This window comes from Schistocerca piceifrons, chromosome 7 (assembly GCF_021461385.2).
Source record: "Schistocerca piceifrons isolate TAMUIC-IGC-003096 chromosome 7, iqSchPice1.1, whole genome shotgun sequence".
In the NCBI taxonomy this organism is placed as follows: Eukaryota; Metazoa; Arthropoda; class Insecta; order Orthoptera; family Acrididae; genus Schistocerca; species Schistocerca piceifrons.
In genome coordinates, this window is record NC_060144.1 from 406,391,576 (window position 1) to 406,411,322 (window position 19,747).

At 47.9% G+C, this 19,747-nt stretch overlaps 1 protein-coding gene across 1 annotated transcript in view; it reads left to right on the forward strand.

Moving 5' to 3' along the window:
- LOC124805355 (poly(A) RNA polymerase gld-2 homolog A-like) overlaps positions 1-19,747 on the forward strand; it is a 161,767-nt gene that overhangs the window by 107,382 nt on the left and 34,638 nt on the right. The window contains exon 9 of the mRNA XM_047265894.1: positions 16,733-16,910. Coding sequence (XP_047121850.1) covers positions 16,733-16,910 — 178 coding nt within the window. The remainder of the gene's footprint in view (positions 1-16,732; positions 16,911-19,747) is intronic.

Genomic DNA, 19,747 nt, shown 5'->3' on the forward strand with positions numbered 1-19,747 from the left:
CTTCCAGTGTCTTGATTTTTGCTTTGTTTCAGGATGGTAACCATAGCACCAAGTTTAGCTACCTATGATAATTTTTGAAAAAAAAAAGTTACGATCGTTTCAGGACATTTCTGTGAAAGTACAGCATGCTTTCACAAGACGTTATTTTTGTTCAGCAGTCAGCATTCGTGGCACGAATTTGGCAGCCACCCTTTTCATTCCCAAATCTTGTCACAATTTGCTGCACTGAACTCACTCACTCTCAACAGCTCCACAATTTCTTCAGTGGTCCTTTTGCGTTGTTCATTGATGATCGCTCAAATGCTTTCAATGTTTTTGTGTGTTCAGGCTATGGAAGGGTGACCAGAATGAGATTTGTCATCAGCCATAATTGAAATGAGAACCACTCAAACACTTGCATTTTCCCCATAGCATCATCCTTCCATTTCAAGAGGTTTTGTTCCACTTTTTATGAGCAAAAAGGCAGAATTTCATTGTCGCATGCTGTTCATGGAAATCAGTCATTGCAAAAGTGAGAGTCACACAACACAGTTGTCACTGTAAACTCTGCCGAAATAGTCATGACCTCCTGATGGCACTTGGCTTCCAGATTCTGGAACATTCACTCTATGCGCTCCTAGCGGCAAAACACGGTACTACAAAATCTCTGCCCATGAAGAAAATAGTGTGGTCTCTTTTGGGTAAAGAAAGAGAACAAGATGCTAGTTGAAACCAATATTCTGTAACTTACCAAATGAAAGTGTTGGTACGTTGATAGAAACAAAAACAAACACGCGCGCGCGCACACACACACACACACACACACACACACACACACACACACACACACACACACATACACACACGCACACACGCAGAGATGTCAGTCGAGGTGGAAGTACAGAGACAAAGATGTTATTGAATGACAGGTGAGGTATGAGCGGTGGCAACTTGAAATTAGTGGAGGTTGAGGCCTGGTGGGTAACGGGAAGAGAGGATATACTGAAGGGCAAGTTCCCATCTCCGGAGTTCTGATAGGTTGGTGTCAGTGGGAAGTATCCAGATAACCCGTACGGTGTAACACTGTGCCAAGATGTGCTGGCCGTGCACCAAGGCATGTTTAGCCACAGGGTGATCCTCATTACCAACAAACACTGTCTGCCTGTGTCCATTCATGTGAATGGATGGTTTGTTGCTGGTCATTCCCACATAGAAAGCTTCACAGTGTAGGCAAGTCAGTTGGTAAATCACGTGGGTGCTGTCACACATGCCTCTGCCTTTGATCGTCCGGGTTACACGACTGGAGTAGGTGGTGGTGGGAGGGTGCATGGGACAGGTTTTACTCCGGGGGCGGTTACAAGGGTAGGAGCCAGAGGGTAGGGAAGGTGGTTTGGGGATTTCATAGGGATGAACAAAGAGGTTACGAAGGTTAGGTGGACGATGGAAAGACACTCTTGGTGGAGTGGGGAGGATTTCGTGAAGGATTGATCTCATTTCGGGGCAGGATTTGAGGAAGTTGTATACCTGCTGGAGAGCCACATTCAGAGTCTGATCCAGTCCCGGAAAGTATCCTGTCACAAGTGGGTCACTTTTGTGGTTCTTCTGTGGGAGGTTCTGGGTTTGGGGAGATGAGGAAGTGGCTCTGGTTATTTGCTTCTGTACCAGGTCGGGAGGATAGTTGCGGGATGCGAGAGCTGTTTTCAGGTTGATGGTGTAATGGTTCAGGGATTCAGGACTGGAGCAGATTTGTTTGCCATGAAGACCTAGGCTGTAGGGAAGGGACCGTTTGATATGGAATGGGTGGCAGCTCTCATAATGGAGGTACTGTTGTTTGTTGGTGGGTTTGATGTGGACGGATGTGTGAAGCTGGCCATTGAACAGATGGAGGTCAACATCGAGGAAAGTCCCCCCAGGGGGTCCACAACTCTTTTGTGGACACGTGCGTAGCGAGCACGGGACACCGAGCTAATGTGGCCCTCCTTCCTTTCCGGGCTGCATACCTTCCCTTCCCTTACCGCGTCCCTCCCCGTCCCCCATCTTCGCCCCCCCCCCCCCCCCCCCCCCCAACCTCTGGCTCTTTCCTTCCCTTTCTCCCCCTCTGGGAGTACGGTTTGTGCCTACGTCCGGAGACGGACGCTCGAAATTGTTCCAAATTCCTTGCTTTCTACACTTACAAGTCCTCGTCCTTCCTCTGTCCTTCTCCTTTCCTTCCCTCTTCTCCTTGCCCTTTTCTCCGCTGCGGCGTTTGAGACCCCCCTCTTCTTTCCTTTCCCTTTCTCTTTTTTCCTCCCTGTGCGTGTCTGAAGGCCGACCCACGCACTTCAATGCGTAGCCGGTGACGGGGTAAGGCGTAATTCCCCGCCCTGTGTAGACAGGTAGGACACGTACGTACCCCCTGGTAACGGCCAGGCCCAGGGAGGGGTGATTACCCGAGCTGATACCTTCCGAAAGTGCCGATTGGTCCCTCCGTCCATTTGTCGGGAGGTGTGACCTGAGGTGTGAACAATCACCTAAGGCGGGTGTGCCCTCGGTGAGGGCCACCACAAGGGAGGAGCGCGCCATCGGAGACGCCGGTAATCATGGGGGATTCTTCCGCAATGGTTTCCTCACCTTCCACTATGTCTACTCACAAACGTAAGTTCACTGAGTCTCAGCCACAGACGGTTCTTCCATCGTTGCCACAGTTCCTTGTTGTTTCTCGGTCTGACGAAGGTCACGACTTTTCCACGGTCAACCCTTTCATTATTCAGAAAGGTGTCGACGCAATTGCGGGTCGTGTAAAGTCTTGTTCCAGATTACAGAATGGCACCCTGTTGTTAGAAACACACAGTGCCCTCCAGGCTCAAAAATTGCTGCGTACTTCTCTGCTCCACACCTTCCCTGTCCGGGTGAACCGCACCGTACCTTAAATTCCTCGCGTGGAGTTGTTTATACACGCTCCCTCGATGGATTGTCTGACGAAGAAATTCAGCACTACCTGTCTGACCAGGGCGTCACAGCTGTTCATCGGGTTATGAAAAGGGTTGACTCGAACATCATTCCAACCCGCACTGTCTTCTTGACATTTGACAAAGTTCAACTCCCATCAAAAATCAAAGCAGGCTATGAGATAATTTCCGTTCGCCCTTATGTCCCAAACCCTACGCGTTGCTATCGATGTCAGCGGTTCAATCACACCAGCCAGTCCTGTTCCAATCCGGCCAAATGTGTTACGTGTGGCAAGGATACCCATGAGGGTGCTTGTCCACCTCCTTCCCCTCGCTGCATCAACTGTATGGGTGACCACGCTGCTTCCTCTCGAGATTGCCCCGTTTATAAGGACGAAAAGCTCATCCAGGAAATAAGAGTGAAGGAAAAGGTGTCGACCTTTGCTGCTCGAAAATTATTCGCCAGTCGACAGCCCACCGTGCCTCAGAAAGGAAAATACAGCACTGTCCTTGCTTCTCCTCGGCCAACAAAGGAGGCGGCCACGCAGACTTGCGACCTCACCTTTAGTACCATGGTCGTCAGATCGGCCAGCGCAAAGATCGCCTGTTCAACCTCACCACTTTCGCCTGCCCACTCAATGGCTCACGCTTCGTCAGGTTCTGCTAAATCTCGAGCCCAAAGTCAGACGCCAAGTCTTCGAAAAAAGAGCATTCTCGTGAAGAGTTTTTACGTACCGCAACTTCGCAACCATCGGTTCCTCCTTCATCTAAACATCATACTTCCAAGAAGGCTACGAAGAAACACAGTTCCTCTCCTTCTCCGCCAAGGCGTGTCCCATCTACAGCACCACCTGGCGGAAATCGCCCTCGGCCGTCTTCTGTGTCGTCGAGGCGCACTGCTGGTGGCCGGTCAACCGGCCGATCGCTGGTGGCAGGAGCTGCTCCTGACCAACCTATGGATCAGGATCTTCTGCCTTCGACTGAATGCCATTCCATGCTGTCGGTCGCAAGCTCTGAGCAGTCGTTGAGTTGACAGCACCCTTGGTCACGTTCCTCCGTTTTCTGTTGACCCTATGTCCATTATCCACTGGAGTATCCGCGGCATTCGAGCCAATCGGGATGAATTGTCGATCCTCTTACGATCATACTCGCCGGTCATCTTCTGTCTTCAGGAAACAAAGCTGCGGGTCCATGACCGCTTTGTTCTCCCTCATTTTCAGTCCGTCCGATATGACCTCCCCTCTGTTGAAGGCACTCCAGCCCATGGAGGACTCATGATTCTGCTCCATGATACTCTCCATTATCACCCAATCCCCTTAAACAGTTCCTTCCAAGCTGTCGCCGTCCGTCTTTCCCTTTCTGGATACACGTTCTCTCTTTGTACGGTATACATTCCATCGTCCACACCAATGGCACGAGCTGATCTCCTTCATCTTCTTGATCAGCTTCCACCCCCCTATTTGCTGGTTGGGGACTTCAATGCCCACCACCCGCTTTGGGGATTTCCGCATCCTTGTCCACGTGGCTCCCTATTGCTAGACGTCTTCCACCAAGCGGATCTAGTCTGCCTCAACACTTGGGTCCCCACATTTTTTTCTGCCTCCACGACAAATTTATCTCATTTGGACCTTGCGGTCGGTACTGTTCCGCTAGCTCGGCGCTTCGAATGGTTTGCCCTTGATGATACACACTCGAGTGACCACTTTCCATGTGTCCTTAGACTGCAGCCTCAACTGCCCTACATGCGCCCGCGACGCTGGAAGTTTGCCCAAGCCGATTGGACACTTTTTTCGTCTCTAGCGACATTCGCTGACCGTCGCTTTCCCAGCGTCGACGATGAGGTCACACATGTTACCGACGTTATTCTCACCGCTGCGGAACGTTCAATACCACGCACCTCTGAATTGCCCCGGCGCCCCCCAGTTCCTTGGTGGAACGAGGCATGCCATGACGCAATACATGAGCGGCGACGTGCTCTTCGCATTTTCCGTCACCATCCAACTTTGGCCAACTGTATCCGATATAAGCAGCTCCGTGCGCGATGCCGTCGCGTCATCCGCGATAGCAAGAAGGCAAGCTGGAAATTCTTTATTAGCTCATTTAACACCTTCACTCCCTCCTCGGAAGTTTGGAGTCGGCTTCGACGGTTCTCAGGCGCGCCTAGTTTCTCCCCGGTCTCTGGGCTCACTGTCGCGAATGATACCTTAGTGGACCCCGTCGCAATTTCTAACTCATTGGGTCAGCACTTTGCTGAGATTTCGAGCTCTTCAAATTACCCGCCAGCGTTTCTCCCGAAGAAACGTGCAGCGGAAGTGCGACATCTTGCTTTCTCCTCTTAGAATCACGAAAGCTACAATACTGTTTTCTCCATGCGGGAACTCCAACATGCCCTCTCTTCTTCTCGCTCCTCCGCCCCAGGACCAGATGGTATCCACGTCCAAATGTTGCTGCATTTATCAACCCATAGTCTGCGTTACCTCCTTCGCCTTTATAATCGAATTTGGACCGCCAGTACCTTTCCCAGGCGATGACGGGAAGCTATTGTCGTTCCCGTTCCGAAACCTGGAAAGGACAAACATCTCCCCTCTAGTTATCGCCCCATTTCTCTCACGAGTAGTGTCTGTAAGGTTTTGGAGCGTATGGTGAATTACCGTTTAGCTTGGTGGCTGGAATCCCGCAGTCTTTTAACACCAGCCCAATGCGGATTCCGAAAGCATCGTTCTGCAGTTGACCATCTTGTTGCTCTCTCCACTTATATCATGAACAATTTTCTCCGGAAACGCCAAACGGTAGCAATATTTTTTGATCTGGAGAGAGCATACGATACCTGTTGGAGGACAGATATCCTCCGCACACTGTTCTCTTGGGGCTTTCGGGGCCAGCTGCCCCTTTTTCTTCGCGAATTTATGGCAGAGCGCACATTTAGGGTGCGGGTGAACACTACTCTCTCCCGTACTTTCTCCCAAGAAAAGGGGGTACCCCAGGGCTCCGTGCTGAGTGTTGTACTGTTTGCCATCGCCATTAATCCAATTATGGATTGTCTCCTTCCTGATGTCTCGGGCTCCCTCTTTGTGGACGATTTTGCGATCTACTACAGCTCTCAACGGACCAGCCTTCTTGAAAGACGTCTTCAAGGATGTCTCGATCGCCTCCACTTGTGGAGCATCGAAACCGGCTTCCGTTTCTCACCCAGTAAGACCGTTTGTGTTAATTTTTGGCGACGTAAGGAGTTTCTTCCGCCCTCCTTACATCTAGGTCCTGTCAACCTTCCGTTTTCCGACGTCGCTAAATTCTTGGGTCTTATGTTTGACAGAAAACTGTGCTGGTCCTCCCACGTTTCCTATCTTTCGGCTCGCTGTCTGCGTTCCCTTAACACCCTCCGTGTCCTGAATGGTACCTCCTGGGGAGCGGACCGAGTGGTCCTTCTCCGCCTCTATCGCGCCTTAGTGCGCTCGAAATTGGATTATGGAAGCATAGTCTACTCCTCTGCTCGGCCGTCTATTGTTCGGCGTCTCGACTGTATCCACCACCGTGGATTACGTTTAGTGTCTGGAGCTTTTTACACCAGCCCTGTGGAAAGCCTTTATGCTGAGACTGCTGAACCTCCGCTGTCCAATCGGCGGGCAGTCCTTCTGAGTCGTTATGCTAGCCATCTTTCTTCCATGCCTGCTAATCCAGCCCATGACCTTTTTTTCGACGCCTCCTTTGATGTAGGGTATGCAGGCCGCTCCTCCTCCCTACTACCCCCGGGAGTCCGTTTCTGTCAACTGCTCCATTCTCTTTCCTTCCGCTTTCCTAAAACCTTCTTGACAACTTGGGGTACGGCACTGCCTTGGCTCCGTCCCCGGATCGACTTGCTCCGAGACCTGTGTCAATTTCCCAAGGATGGTACCCCTACACTTGTTTACCGTCGGGCATTTGCTGCTCTATGTGCACAAATGACGGACGCCACATTTATTTACACTGACGGCTCGAAAACATCGTTAGGTGTAGGGAGTGCCTATATTGTTGGCGACACCCCAAATCACTTTCGGCTTGCCGACCAGTGTTCGGTTTATACTGCGGAGCTTTACGCTGTTCTCCAGGCTGTCCACTACATCAGCCGCCATCAGTGGATACAGTACGTAATCTGCTCAGATTCTCTCAGCTCTCTCCTCAGCCTCCAAGCTCTTTACCCTGTGCACCCTCTGGTCCACCGGATTCAGGACTGTCTGCGCTTGCTCCACCTGGGGGGCGTCTCGGTGGCGTTCCTCTGGCTCCCGGGACACGCTGGTATCTGTGGGAATGAGGCGGCCGATATAGCGGCCAAGGCTGCAGTCTCTCTTCCTCGGCCAGCTATTCAGTCGCTTCCCATTACCGATCTACGGAGCGGTTTATGTCGCCAAGTTGCTCATTTATGGCATGCGCATTGGCCAACACTTCCCCATAATAAATTGCGGGAAGTGAAAGCCCTTCCTTGCGCTTGGACCTCTTCCTCCCGAACGCGTCGTCGGGAGGAGGTAATTTTAGCTAGACTCCGGATAGGGCACAGTCTTTTTAGCCATCGACATCTTTTAAGCGGTGATCCTCCCCCACTCTGTCCCCACTGCTCTCAGCTGTGGACGGTCAGACACCTTTTAATTGAATGCCCCTATTTTAATCCGTTACGCTCCCGTCTACAGCTATCGCCTGATCGATCGTAGATTTTAGCAGATGACACGCGCTCAGCCGACCGCGTTCTCCAGTTTATTAGTGGCAGTGAAATGACGTCAGTCATTTGAAGCTTTTTTGGGGACAACCAACCCCTTTCTATTGTGGATTTTTAAGCATTCCTTCTGTCTTTAGTTTCTCAAATTTTATGACTTTGTTCCCATTGCTGCTGGTTTTAAATTTCGTTTTTTTCCTGTTTCCTACGTCACGGGCTGGGCGCTAATGACCATAGCCGCTTTGCGCCCTAAAACCACAAACAGAAAAAAACACATCGAGGAAAGTGGCATGGGATTTGGAGTAGAACCAGGTGAATCTGATGGAACCAAAGGAGTTGAGGTTGGAGAGGAAATTCTGGAGTTCTTCTTCACTATGAGTCCAGATCATGAAGATGTCATCAATAAATCTGTACCAAACTTTGGTTTGGCAGGCCTGTGTAACCATTAAGGCTTCCTCTTAAGTGACCCATAAATAGGTTGGTGTACGAGGGGGCCATCCTGTTACCCATAGCTGTTCCCTTTAATTGTTGGTATGTCTGGCCTTCGAAAGTGAAGAAGTTGTGAGTTAGGATGAAGCTGGCTAAGGTAATGAGGAAAGAGGTTTTAGGTAGGGTGGCAGTGATTGGCTTGAAGAAGAATCAGAGAACTCTTGTACTTTTATTTTATTGCACTCCCATTTGTAGGCTGCCTAACCTCTTTCTGCATAATATATAGCTGGGAAAGACGCTACATCTTTACTATTTTGGTGATTGCCACTTGTATTTTGTTTTTCCCTTTGATTGTAGTTTTCATAGTTGAGAAAACTCGCAATACAATGAGATAGGTTGTAATAAAATTCTTCTTCACTAAAAATATGTGGCGAAACTCCAACATTAACAATGTCCTCCAGCTTGTTAAATCTACTGTCAATCAAAATGTCTCTCAAAACACTCTCAATGTTGGACAAACACATTAAACAGTGCCATACAAGGTCAAATATTTGACAAACATAGTAAAGTCCAAAAAATTATTTGATTATGTATGAGGCCATTAGTCCCAATGCAGCACACATTTTCGATACATCGTGGAGGATTACTGTATGTAGCACTGCTGTTTAAATGACTAAACTCTGCAAGTTTTGCATAGTGAATAGTAGCAGATTTTGGACTTGAAAATGTTAGAAAGTTGACATTTTTCCTATTTTCATTCACTAATCTCTTGTGGAGTCGTCATCTCTTTCCTGCCTTTTATCCTATGTCTTCATGGACTTGGCATGTTAATCTAGATTTAGCTGTGTTAGTAGTAGAGGATTGCTGGATGTCTGTCCTTTCACCACCCCTTCTCCCCATGGGATAGGGTACCCCATTTGTCTGCATCTAGTGTTATCCCATGTGGAGGTGTGAGAACATTTTTTGAAAGATTCATGAATTGTGTAACTGAAGTGGAATATGGGAAACAGCCTAATACCCACATCCAGGCTGGCTGGCTCACTGGCCCACATCGTTAATTCACAGGGTGGGTTCGATCTTGGGGCTGGTGCACTTTCCTGAAACCTGGAAGTGCTGTGCAATTGCTGTCTGGGCAAATCTAATGTGTTATGGCATAGAACAATATAATTTACTCCGTAGGTACTGAAGCTGCATATTTCAGTCAAAATTCTTATCTAGATTTAGCTGTTGAAGTTTGTCGGATTCATTTTCTGCATGTGCTAATTTTTATAGCTTATTTTAATTTCCAAGTGTCTTTTTCTTTTGCTCCCTGAATTGTACCACAAGCATTTCTGAAAGGTTTAGAGATGTTTGATGATTAGCTTTAAAGGATGGCATTGTCTGAAAGCTAAGCTAAAAGTTGTAATTCTGGTGCCAGTAGATTTTCTGTTTGTTTAAAACTACAGATAGAGAACAGTAACTTTCATAAATGTGATACTAGAAGAAAAAAAAAGATAACATTATCCATTGCTCAGCATTAGTGTAACATGGAAATGAGTGAGGTATTCCCCCCACAAAAATTTGTCTCTACTTACCCACTAGTGTAAAGAATCAAGTAGCATAAGAAAATCATGCAAATGGTCAGCATGTTGTATTTTTCACTGGCAATGTGTACTGTAACTGTAAGTCAGTCTTGTTCCTCCACATACCAAAGTATTACAGTTACACTCCATGGATCATGCAAATACCAATCAACCCTTGTTCTGACTTTGGCTAGCCTCTTTCTCCTCATACTAATGTACATTTGGAATTAAGATTAGGCTTTATTATTCAGCATATGCAACAGCATAACCCATTACAAAATTAGAGGCTGAGGAGCAAGTTTTGCATTATACCTCTTCTCTCAGTTTCCTCCAAGTTTGATAGATGGTTGTCTTAATACAAAATACCTTTCTAAGGAATACCTTTTTAAAAAACTGTTCTGTGTGACATTCCAATGATGCTGTTTTGACCTCACTAATGAAGGTAAATAACATATTTGCCAAAACCTTTAATTGTGTGGACTAAAAGTTATTCAAAATCCACTGCTAGGTAAAGGCTGCCTTCAGTCTTTCATATATTAGTCTCCTTTCATACACATTCATTCCAGTTCTGTGCTTTTCTACTGTCACATGTATATTTTCCAATAGCTCACCATATCAGTCCTTTTGTGATCTCTAGAAATACAATAAGAGACTTCCCTGGTCCATGTATAATTCACCTGACTTGTAATTTAGCCTTTCATTCCAGTCTGTTCCCTGATCCACATGTATGTTTGTTTCCCAGTCTCTTCTAGTAATCCCCCCCAACCACATGCATGTCTACAATGTTTGCTGAGAAACATTTTTTATGGGTTTCATATTTAGCATGCCTTAAGACAAAACTGATGGACACACAGATAGTACACTTCTCTTTTCAGACACATGAAAAGCTTAGTTTTGAAAACTCTGCTTATTTTATGAAATGCACACCAGGCAATTTTTACTCTTCTGTTGTAGTTCTTGCTGTCCATTCATTCATTGTCTTCAGTTGTCTTAAATATGGAATCTCATCAGGTGGTTGTATGACTTCACTGTTGATATTGGTTGTTCACTTTGTTCATCTTGCCATATGAAATAAACACACAAATGAATAAAAAAATATTGGTTGGTTTTCAGGCTCACTTTCAAGCTTGTTCTTTTAAGTTATTTATTCCTGCAGTTGTTACAGTTTCTCTACAGTAAAGATAAATAGGACAGTGTCTGCACTGAAATGAAGGTGTTGCAAATATTTTCCATTAATATCACTATTGTTGTCATCATCATCATGAACAGTTTCCAGTGCCAGGCTGGGTCTGTTTGGAATGCGAGTCTTGCCATCTAGTCCTGTTCTCCCACCATCTCTCTGTGTTTACTCTGGCCCAGTTCTGGCTTTGTAACACATTCCTCCACACATTTCAGCCATCTGTCTCTTGATTTTCCACTGGGTTGTTTACTTTGAATCTCCATTTCGTGTACCATCATGGAAATCCTCTTGTTTTCCATTCTCTTTAAGTGCCCATACCATCTTAGCTTTGATGTTTTTATCCTCTTTCATTATTACCCTTACCCTTCATTCCTCATCCTATCTCTCTGTGTTATTCCTAACCCACTTCGGAGGAACCTCATTTCACTCACCTTTAATCTGCTTACACCTCTTTTCTTAATTACCCATGTTTCAAATACGAGGCATGTTTTTTAAGTAAGTACCGTTTTGAAATTAAGACGTGCTAAGATATTTTTACATGAAAGCCTGTACCTTAATCTACTTTTCTATATAATTTCCGTCAACATTGAGGCAATTGTCATAACGTTGTACCAGTTTTTGAATACCCTCCTCATAGAAGTCTGCCACCTGACTTGTTAACCACTGCATCACCACTGTTTTGACTTCCTTATCGTCTTGAAGACGCTGACCACCCAGGTGTTTCTTCAAGTGCAGTAACAGATGGTAGTCACTGGGCGCAAGTTTGGGGCTGTACGGAGGATAATCTAGAGTTTCCCATCGAAAAGATGTGATGAGATCTTTGGTCTGATTCACCACATGTGGACGGGCATTGTCTTGCAGCAAAACGATGCCCTTTCTCAATTTGCCATGTCTTTTGTTCTGGATTGAACGATGCAGATTGTGCCATGTCTTACAGTAAGCTGCTGTGTTGATTGTCTCATTACGAGGCAGAAATTCCACAAGCAATACTCCTTTTCTGTCCCAAAAAACTGTGCACATGATTTTCTGGGCAGAAATTGTTTGCTTAAACTTCACTTTTCTGGGTGAATCTGAATGCCGCCATTCTATGGACTGTTGCTTTGATTCTGGTGTGACATAGGCCACCCATGTTTCATCGCCCGTAACAATTTGGCTTAAGAAATCATCAGCATCGTTGTGGTACTGCTCAAGGAAAGTCAATGCACTGTCTAAACGTTTGGTTTTGTGCACATCCGTCAACATTTTTGGTACCCAACGTGTGCACAATTTTCGGTAATTAAAGTGCTCGCTCACAATGCCATACAAAACACTATGAGAAACATTAGGAGTCATCCCGCAAGGAGGAAATCGTAAAGTGTCTGTTTTCTCTCACCGTATTGTCCACTTCCTGCACCAAACTTTCATTAACGACTGAAGGACACCCACTCCATTGTTCATCATGCGCATTTGTGCTCACCTTTTTCTTACCATTCCGTCCTTCATAACGTTTTCTCCGTAAACTGCACAGATCTCACAATGAATATCGATTGCTTTTAGGCCTTCAGCACTAAGAAATCTTATAACAGCACGTACGTCACAGTCGACGGGCCCCAAGATTATCAGAGGCATCTTAAACACTCAGTACACAACATAAACAAGGAAGAATCAGACTGTAATGGCGTCAATGCGTAGACAACAGATATAGGTACCCAGAGCGCATGTGCAGAACGCCGACCGCAGCGCTGCGGCCGCGGTGTGGCAAAACGGTACTTACTTAAAAACATGCCTCGTACATAGGTCAATATTGGGATGTATTAACATTTTATATAAAAGTTCTTTGCTGTTTCAAGATAAAGTAATGGAAAATCCAGGATGGAATAAGGACAGTATTTTGAAAAGGAAGATTGCTACTCACCATATAGCAGAGATGATGAGTCACACAAAGAGACCCACACACCCACACACACAGTCTGGCTACAGGGGCCAGACTCCAGAGACAGTGGTCATATCTCTCTGTGTGTGTGTGTGTGTGTGTGTGTGTGTGTGTGTGTGTGTGCGAGCGAGCGTGCGTATACCTGTCCTTTTTTCCCCCTAAGGTAAGTCTTTCTGCTCCCGGGATTGGAATAACTCCTTACCCTCTCCCTTAAAACCCACATCCTTTTGTCTTTCCCTCTCCTTCCCTCTTTCCTGATGAAGCAACCGTTTGTTGCGAAAGCTTGAATTTTGTGTCTATGTTTGTGTTTGCTTGTGTGTCTATCAACCTGCCAGCGCTTTTGTTTGGTAAGTCTCATCATCTTTGTTTTTATATATATATATATATATATATATATATATATATATATATATATATATATTTGGTTCCATCACATTCACCTGGCCCTACTCCAAATCCCATGCCACTTTCCTTGACATTGGCCTCCATCTGTCCAATGGCAAGCTTCACACGTCCGTCCACATCAAACCCACCAACAAGCAACAGAACCTCCATTATGACAGCTGCCACCCATTCCACATCAAACGGTCCCTTCCCTACAGCCTAGGTCTTCGTGGCAAACGAATCTGCTCCAGTCCGGAATCCCTGAACCATTACACCAACAACCTGAAAACAGCTTTCGCATCCCGCAACTACCCTCCCGACCTGGTACAGAAGCAAATAACCAGAGCCACTTCCTCGTCCCCTCAAACCCAGAACCTCCCACAGAAGAACAACAAAAGTGTCCCACTTGTGACAGGATACTTTCCGGGACTGGATCAGACTCTGAATGTGGCTCTCCAGCAGGGATACGACTTCCTCAAATCCTGCCCTGAAATGAAATCCATCCTTCATGCAATCCTCCCCACTCCACCAAGAGTGTCTTTTCGCCGTCCACCTAACTTTCGTAACCTGTTAGTTCATCCCTATGAAATCCCCAAACCACCTTCCCTACCATCTGGCTCCTACCCTTGTAACCGCTCCCGGTGTAAAACCTGTCCCATGCACCCTCCCACCACCACCTACTCCAGTCCTGTAACCCGGAAGGTGTACACGATCAAAGGCAGAGCCACGTGTGAAAGCACCCACGTGATTTACCAACTGACCTGCCTATACTGTGATGCATTCTATGTGGGAATGACCAGCAACAAACCATCCATTCACATGAATGGACACAGGCAGACAGTGTTTGTTGGTAATGAGGATCACCCTGTGGCTAAACATGCCTTGGTGCACGGCCAGCACATCTTGGCACAGTGTTACACCGCCCGGGTTATCTGGATACTTCCCACTAACACCAACCTATCCGAACTCCGGAGATGGGAACTTGCTCTTCAATATATCCTCTCTTCCCGTTACCCACCAGGCCTCAATCTCCGCTAATTTCAAGTTGCCGCCACTCATACCTCACCTGTCATTCAACATCATCTTTGCCTCTGGACTTCCGCCTCGACTGACATCTCTGCCCAAACTCTTTGTCTTTGAATATGTCTGCTTGTGTGTGTGTGTGTGTGTGTGTGTGTGTGTGTGTGTGTGTGTGTATCCGTCCTTTTTTCCCCCTAAGGTAAGTCTTTCCGCTCCCGGGATTGGAATGACTCCTTACCCTCTCCCTTAAAACCCACATCCTTTCGTCTTTCCATCTCCTTCACTCTTCCTTGACGAACAACCGTTGGTTGCGAAAGCTAGAATTTTGTGTGTATGTTTGTGTTTGTTTGTGTGTCTATCGACCTGCCAAAAACAAAGATGATGTGACTTACCAAACGAAAGCGCTGGTACGTCGATAGACACACAAACATACACACAAAATTCAAGCTTTCGCAACAAACTGTTGCCTCATCAGGAAAGAGGGAAGGAGAGGGAAAGACGAAAGGATGTGGGTTTTAAGGGAGAGGGTAAGGAGTCATTCCAATCCCGGGAGCAGAAAGACTTACCTTATGGGGAATAAAATGACGGGTATACACTCGCGCACACACACACACATCCATCCACACACATCCATCCATCCACACACATCCATCCATCCACACACATCCATCCATCCACACACATCCATCCACACACACACACATCCATCCACACACACACACACACACACACACACACACACACACACACACACACACACACACACACACATCCATCCATCCACGCACACACACACACACACACATCCATCCACACACACACACACACACACACATCCATCCACACACACACACACACACACACACACACACACACACACACACACATCCATCCACACACACACACACACATCCACACACACACACACACACACACACACACACACACACATCCATCCACACACACACACACACACACACACACACACACACACACACACCCATCAACACACACACACCCATCCACACACACACACACACATCCATCCACACACACACACACACACATCCATACACACACACCCATCCACACACACACACACACACACACACACACACACACACACACATCCATCCACACACACACACATATCCATCCACACATATACAGACACAAGCAGACATGCTTGTGTCTGTATATGTGTGGATGGATATGTGTGTGTGTGTGTGCGCGAGTGTATACCCGTCCTTTTTTAATGTAAAATTTGTACACTTGAAATTATAAGTCTGAAATACACTAAAATCATTATCCCATATCCAATGAACTCCAAGCCTGCTCTTGTCAGAACCCTCTAGTGCCTTAGGATTTCAAGAGATGTAGATGATAAACAGTTATAATTTGCAATCCCCTGTAGCAATTCTTGTGAAAAATAGGGTGCATCCGTCCTTTTCAGCCTTAAATCAAAGTGCTGTTTTTTCTTGAATAGAAATAAACGTGCGGCCAGGTATTCGTTTCCAAAATAATCTAGTTTCATCTAGGTCGGAAACCTCCTTTGCAGTATAGTGTTTTTCTGTCACAGCTTCTTTAAGCCTCTTTTAAATTTCTCAGCTCCAACTTCATCTGCTGCAGCTGCTCTCCTGTCATTTTAATGTTGTGAAGCAATCAAACCAACCTGAGGTGGCTGATAAAGGTGCTGGATAGTCCTTTTCTTTCATTAAATCTGTATACAAGCTCTTGGCTTTAGCTTGAATATCAGCTCCAGAGAGTGGCACATGCAGTTGGTTGTTATACTCAATCTGGTGGCTTCGCATATTTTTCATTTTTACTGTCACCTCGGAGCAGGATTTGGTCATTCTAGTCATACTTAAATCAGTTGAACCGTGAGCAGTTTTTCAAAGCGATTCCGCATTGTCGCAATCAGTTCTCATTGTGGATTAACAAAATTTCAAAACGCCCTGAATGTCAACAATACGCTCACTTTTCATATAGCGAACCGAGGTTCTGTCTTTGTTTCTAATGAATGTGACTTGCATACATGCTTCCTTCCCTCAACAGACACTGTTTCTTTCCTGCAACCCTACAATTTAAATACATACCTTGTCAAGTGCAACTTCACAGCTCCACAGACCTGAACTAATGATTCATGTCTCGGCAAACATGATAGAAGATTTGCGTTGAGATGTGCTAACACATTATTGCTTCCGCATACTGTTAACAGTTTGCAGCACTGGGCTTAAATCTAAATTATTTATATTTGGGAAAACAATTATAACAAATGCATGTATAATGGGATCTAACTGTATTTATGTAGTGTTTGTTACAAGACTGCAGGTCCTTTGCTTTGAAAGACACCCATATGGTAGCAGGGTGAACAAAGATAAACATGAAATGAAGAAGTTGAAGCTGAGGAAGATACTTTTTTTATGTGCCATTGTTTACTAATGGTATTAAAAAGTTGGAAAGTCATTAGACTAAATTTATTTATGCACAAGGAGACTACACTGAAAATAAGAAAAATTCATTTCTCAAATACTATGTAATGTTTCTCAGGATAAGAATTTAATTAACATCTCTCATACAATTCATGTTTTACTAATTTAGCATTAAATATTTTAGTTTGTATTACTTCAAAGAATCATTTTCATTTTGTTGTAGGTGGAGTTGCTCCCTCAGTGTTACCTTGCCTTCATGAAATATATCAAGGAAAATTCAGTCCGCATTCCGATATACATAGAATCAACATTCATGAAGAATTGCGGCCTTTTCATTCAGATAATGTTCAAACACTGGGTGAACTGTTTGTTGAGTTTCTGCGCTACTATGTGGAGTTTGAGTATGTATAAGCAGTCTAAATATCTTGTCTATGTAACTGTCAAAAAAAGCAACTATGCCCGATCATTCCTTTAGATGTATTGGTAACATATGCATATTACTAAACTATTATCCCGGAACCTGGGCACAGTACCCAGACACAATTCCAGATTCCCCGTCTGACCGATTTTATATTTAACAAAAATTAGATTTTCAATATTTTAAGTGATTATTAACCAAATTTAAAACTTTAAAATGATGACATAATGTGCTCATTAAGAAGTACAATGTAATATTAAAAGTTTAACACAATAAGGCAAGTATTACAATCAGAAACTCTGTGATGGTTTCTAGGCAACATAACTGGTGGTGCACAAATGTTCGGACTTTATTCATCCAGTATTGAGAGTGAAAGCATTTAGCGACTATCAACAAACTTTAGCATAATTCCAAACCCCCTTATAAACTTTTTCCGGCTTGCTTACTTACAGCAAACATTTAATGCATTAACACGTACTTGTTAATTAATTAGATACTTTAAGCTCTTGTTACATGTAACTTTTATTCTTTGAGAAATATGAGGGGGGGGGGGGATGGGGGGGGGGGGGCATTTATTGGTGTGGATCTAACTGCATTCTTTGCCGCGCACCTCCCCTTCTGAGCCTTTTTGCCGCGCACCTCCCCTTCTGAGCCTTTTTGCCGTGCACCTCCCCTTCTGAGCCTTTTTGCCGCGCACCTCCCCTTCTGAGCCTTTTTGCCGCGCACCTCCCCTTCTGAGCCTTTTTGCCGCGCACCTCCCCTTCTGAGCCTTTTTGCCGCGCACCTCCCCTTCTGAGCCTTTTTGCCGCGCACCTCCCCTTCTGAGCCTTTTTGCCGCGCACCTCCCCTTCTGAGCCTTTTTGCCGCGCACCTCCCCTTCTGAGCCTTTTTGTGACGGCGCCCACCTCCCCCCCCCCCCCTTCTGCGGTGTGTGATGACGCCCACCTCCCCCCCCCCCTTCTGCGGCGTGTGACGGCGCCCACCTCCCCCCCCCCTTCTGCGGCGTGTGACGGCGCCCACCTCCCCCCCCCCCCCCCTTCTGCGGCGTGTGACGGCGCCCACCTCCCCCCCCCCCCCTTCTGCGGCGTGTGACGGCGCCCACCTCCCCCCCCCCCTTCTGCGGCGTGTGACGGCGCCCACCTCCCCCCCCCCTTCTGCGGCGTGTGACGGCGCCCACCTCCCCCCCCCCTTCTGCGGCGTGTGACGGCGCCCACCTCCCCCCCCCTTCTGCGGCGTGTGACGGCGCCCACCTCCCCCCCCCCCCCTTCTGCGGCGTGTGACGGCGCCCACCTCCCCCCCCCCCCTTCTGCGGCGTGTGACGGCGCCCACCTCCCCCCCCCCCCTTCTGCGGCGTGTGACGGCGCCCACCTCCCCCCCCCCCCCCTTCTGCGGCGTGTGACGGCGCCCACCTCCCCCCCCCCTTCTGCGGCGTGTGACGGCGCCCACCTCCCCCCCCCCCCCCTTCTGCGGCGTGTGACGGCGCCCACCCTCCCCCCCCCCCCTTCTGCGGCGTGTGACGGCGCCCACCTCCCCCCCCCCCCTTCTGCGGCGTGTGACGGCGCCCACCTCCCCCCCCCCCTTCTGCGGCGTGTGACGGCGCCCACCTCCCCCCGCCCTTCTGCGGCGTGTGACGGCGCCCACCTCCCCCCCCCCCCTTCTGCGGCGTGTGACGGCGCCCACCTCCCCCCCCCCCTTCTGCGGCGTGTGACGGCGCCCACCTCCCCCCCCCCCTTCTGCGGCGTGTGACGGCGCCCACCTCCCCCCCCCCTTCTGCGGCGTGTGTCGGCGCCCACCTCCCCCCCCCCCTTCTGCGGCGTGTGACGGCGCCCACCTCCCCCCCCCCTTCTGCGGCGTGTGACGGCGCCCACCTCCCCCCCCCCCTTCTGCGGCGTGTGACGGCGCCCACCTCCCCCCCCCCCCCTTCTGCGGCGTGTGACGGCGCCCACCTCCCCCCCCCCCCCCTTCTGCGGCGTGTGACGGCGCCCACCTCCCCCCCCCCCCCTTCTGCGGCGTGTGACGGCGCCCACCTCCCCCCCCCCCCTTCTGCGGCGTGTGACGGCGCCCACCTCCCCCCCCTTCTGCGGCGTGTGACGGCGCCCACCTCCCCCCCCCCTTCTGCGGCGTGTGACGGCGCCCACCTCCCCCCCCCCCCTTCTGCGGCGTGTGACGGCGCCCACCTCCCCCCCCCCCCCTTCTGCGGCGTGTGACGGCGCCCACCTCCCCCCCCCCCCCCGCCTTCTGCGTCGTGTGCCAGCCAGCGCCGCCCTCCATTTCTTGGTCGTTTGCCTCTTGCCCTTGTTTGATATTTGTTCGTACTTTCATAAGGTGTTCTCTTCCTTTCTTCTCTCCCATGTAGTCTTGCTCTCTTCTCTCCCATGTAGTCTTGCTCTCTTCTCTCCCATGTAGTCTTGCTCTCTTCTCTCCCATGTAGTCTTGCTCTCTTCTCTCCCATGTAGTCTTGCTCTCTTCTCTCCCATGTAGTCTTGCTCTCTTCTCTCCCATGTTGTCTTGCTCTCTTCTCTCCCATGTTGTCTTGCTCTCTTCTCTCCCATGTTGTCTTGCTCTCCTCTCTCCCATGTTGTCTTCTCCCCCTTTCTCAGATACCATTCTCCATCCTTCTGTCTCCTGTCTTCAAATGGCTATGACACTCGTTACTACTGAACTGGCTTATGTTGTGTTTTCAGGTGCTATGATATTGCAGTTGAGGGGCTGCATGAAGGGAAAGAGACTTCTGTGTTTAGGGCCAAACATGAATTGACTGTATTTAATAATTATGCATACCTTTTAACAAGTTCTTACTTAATACTGAGTTTTTAAACA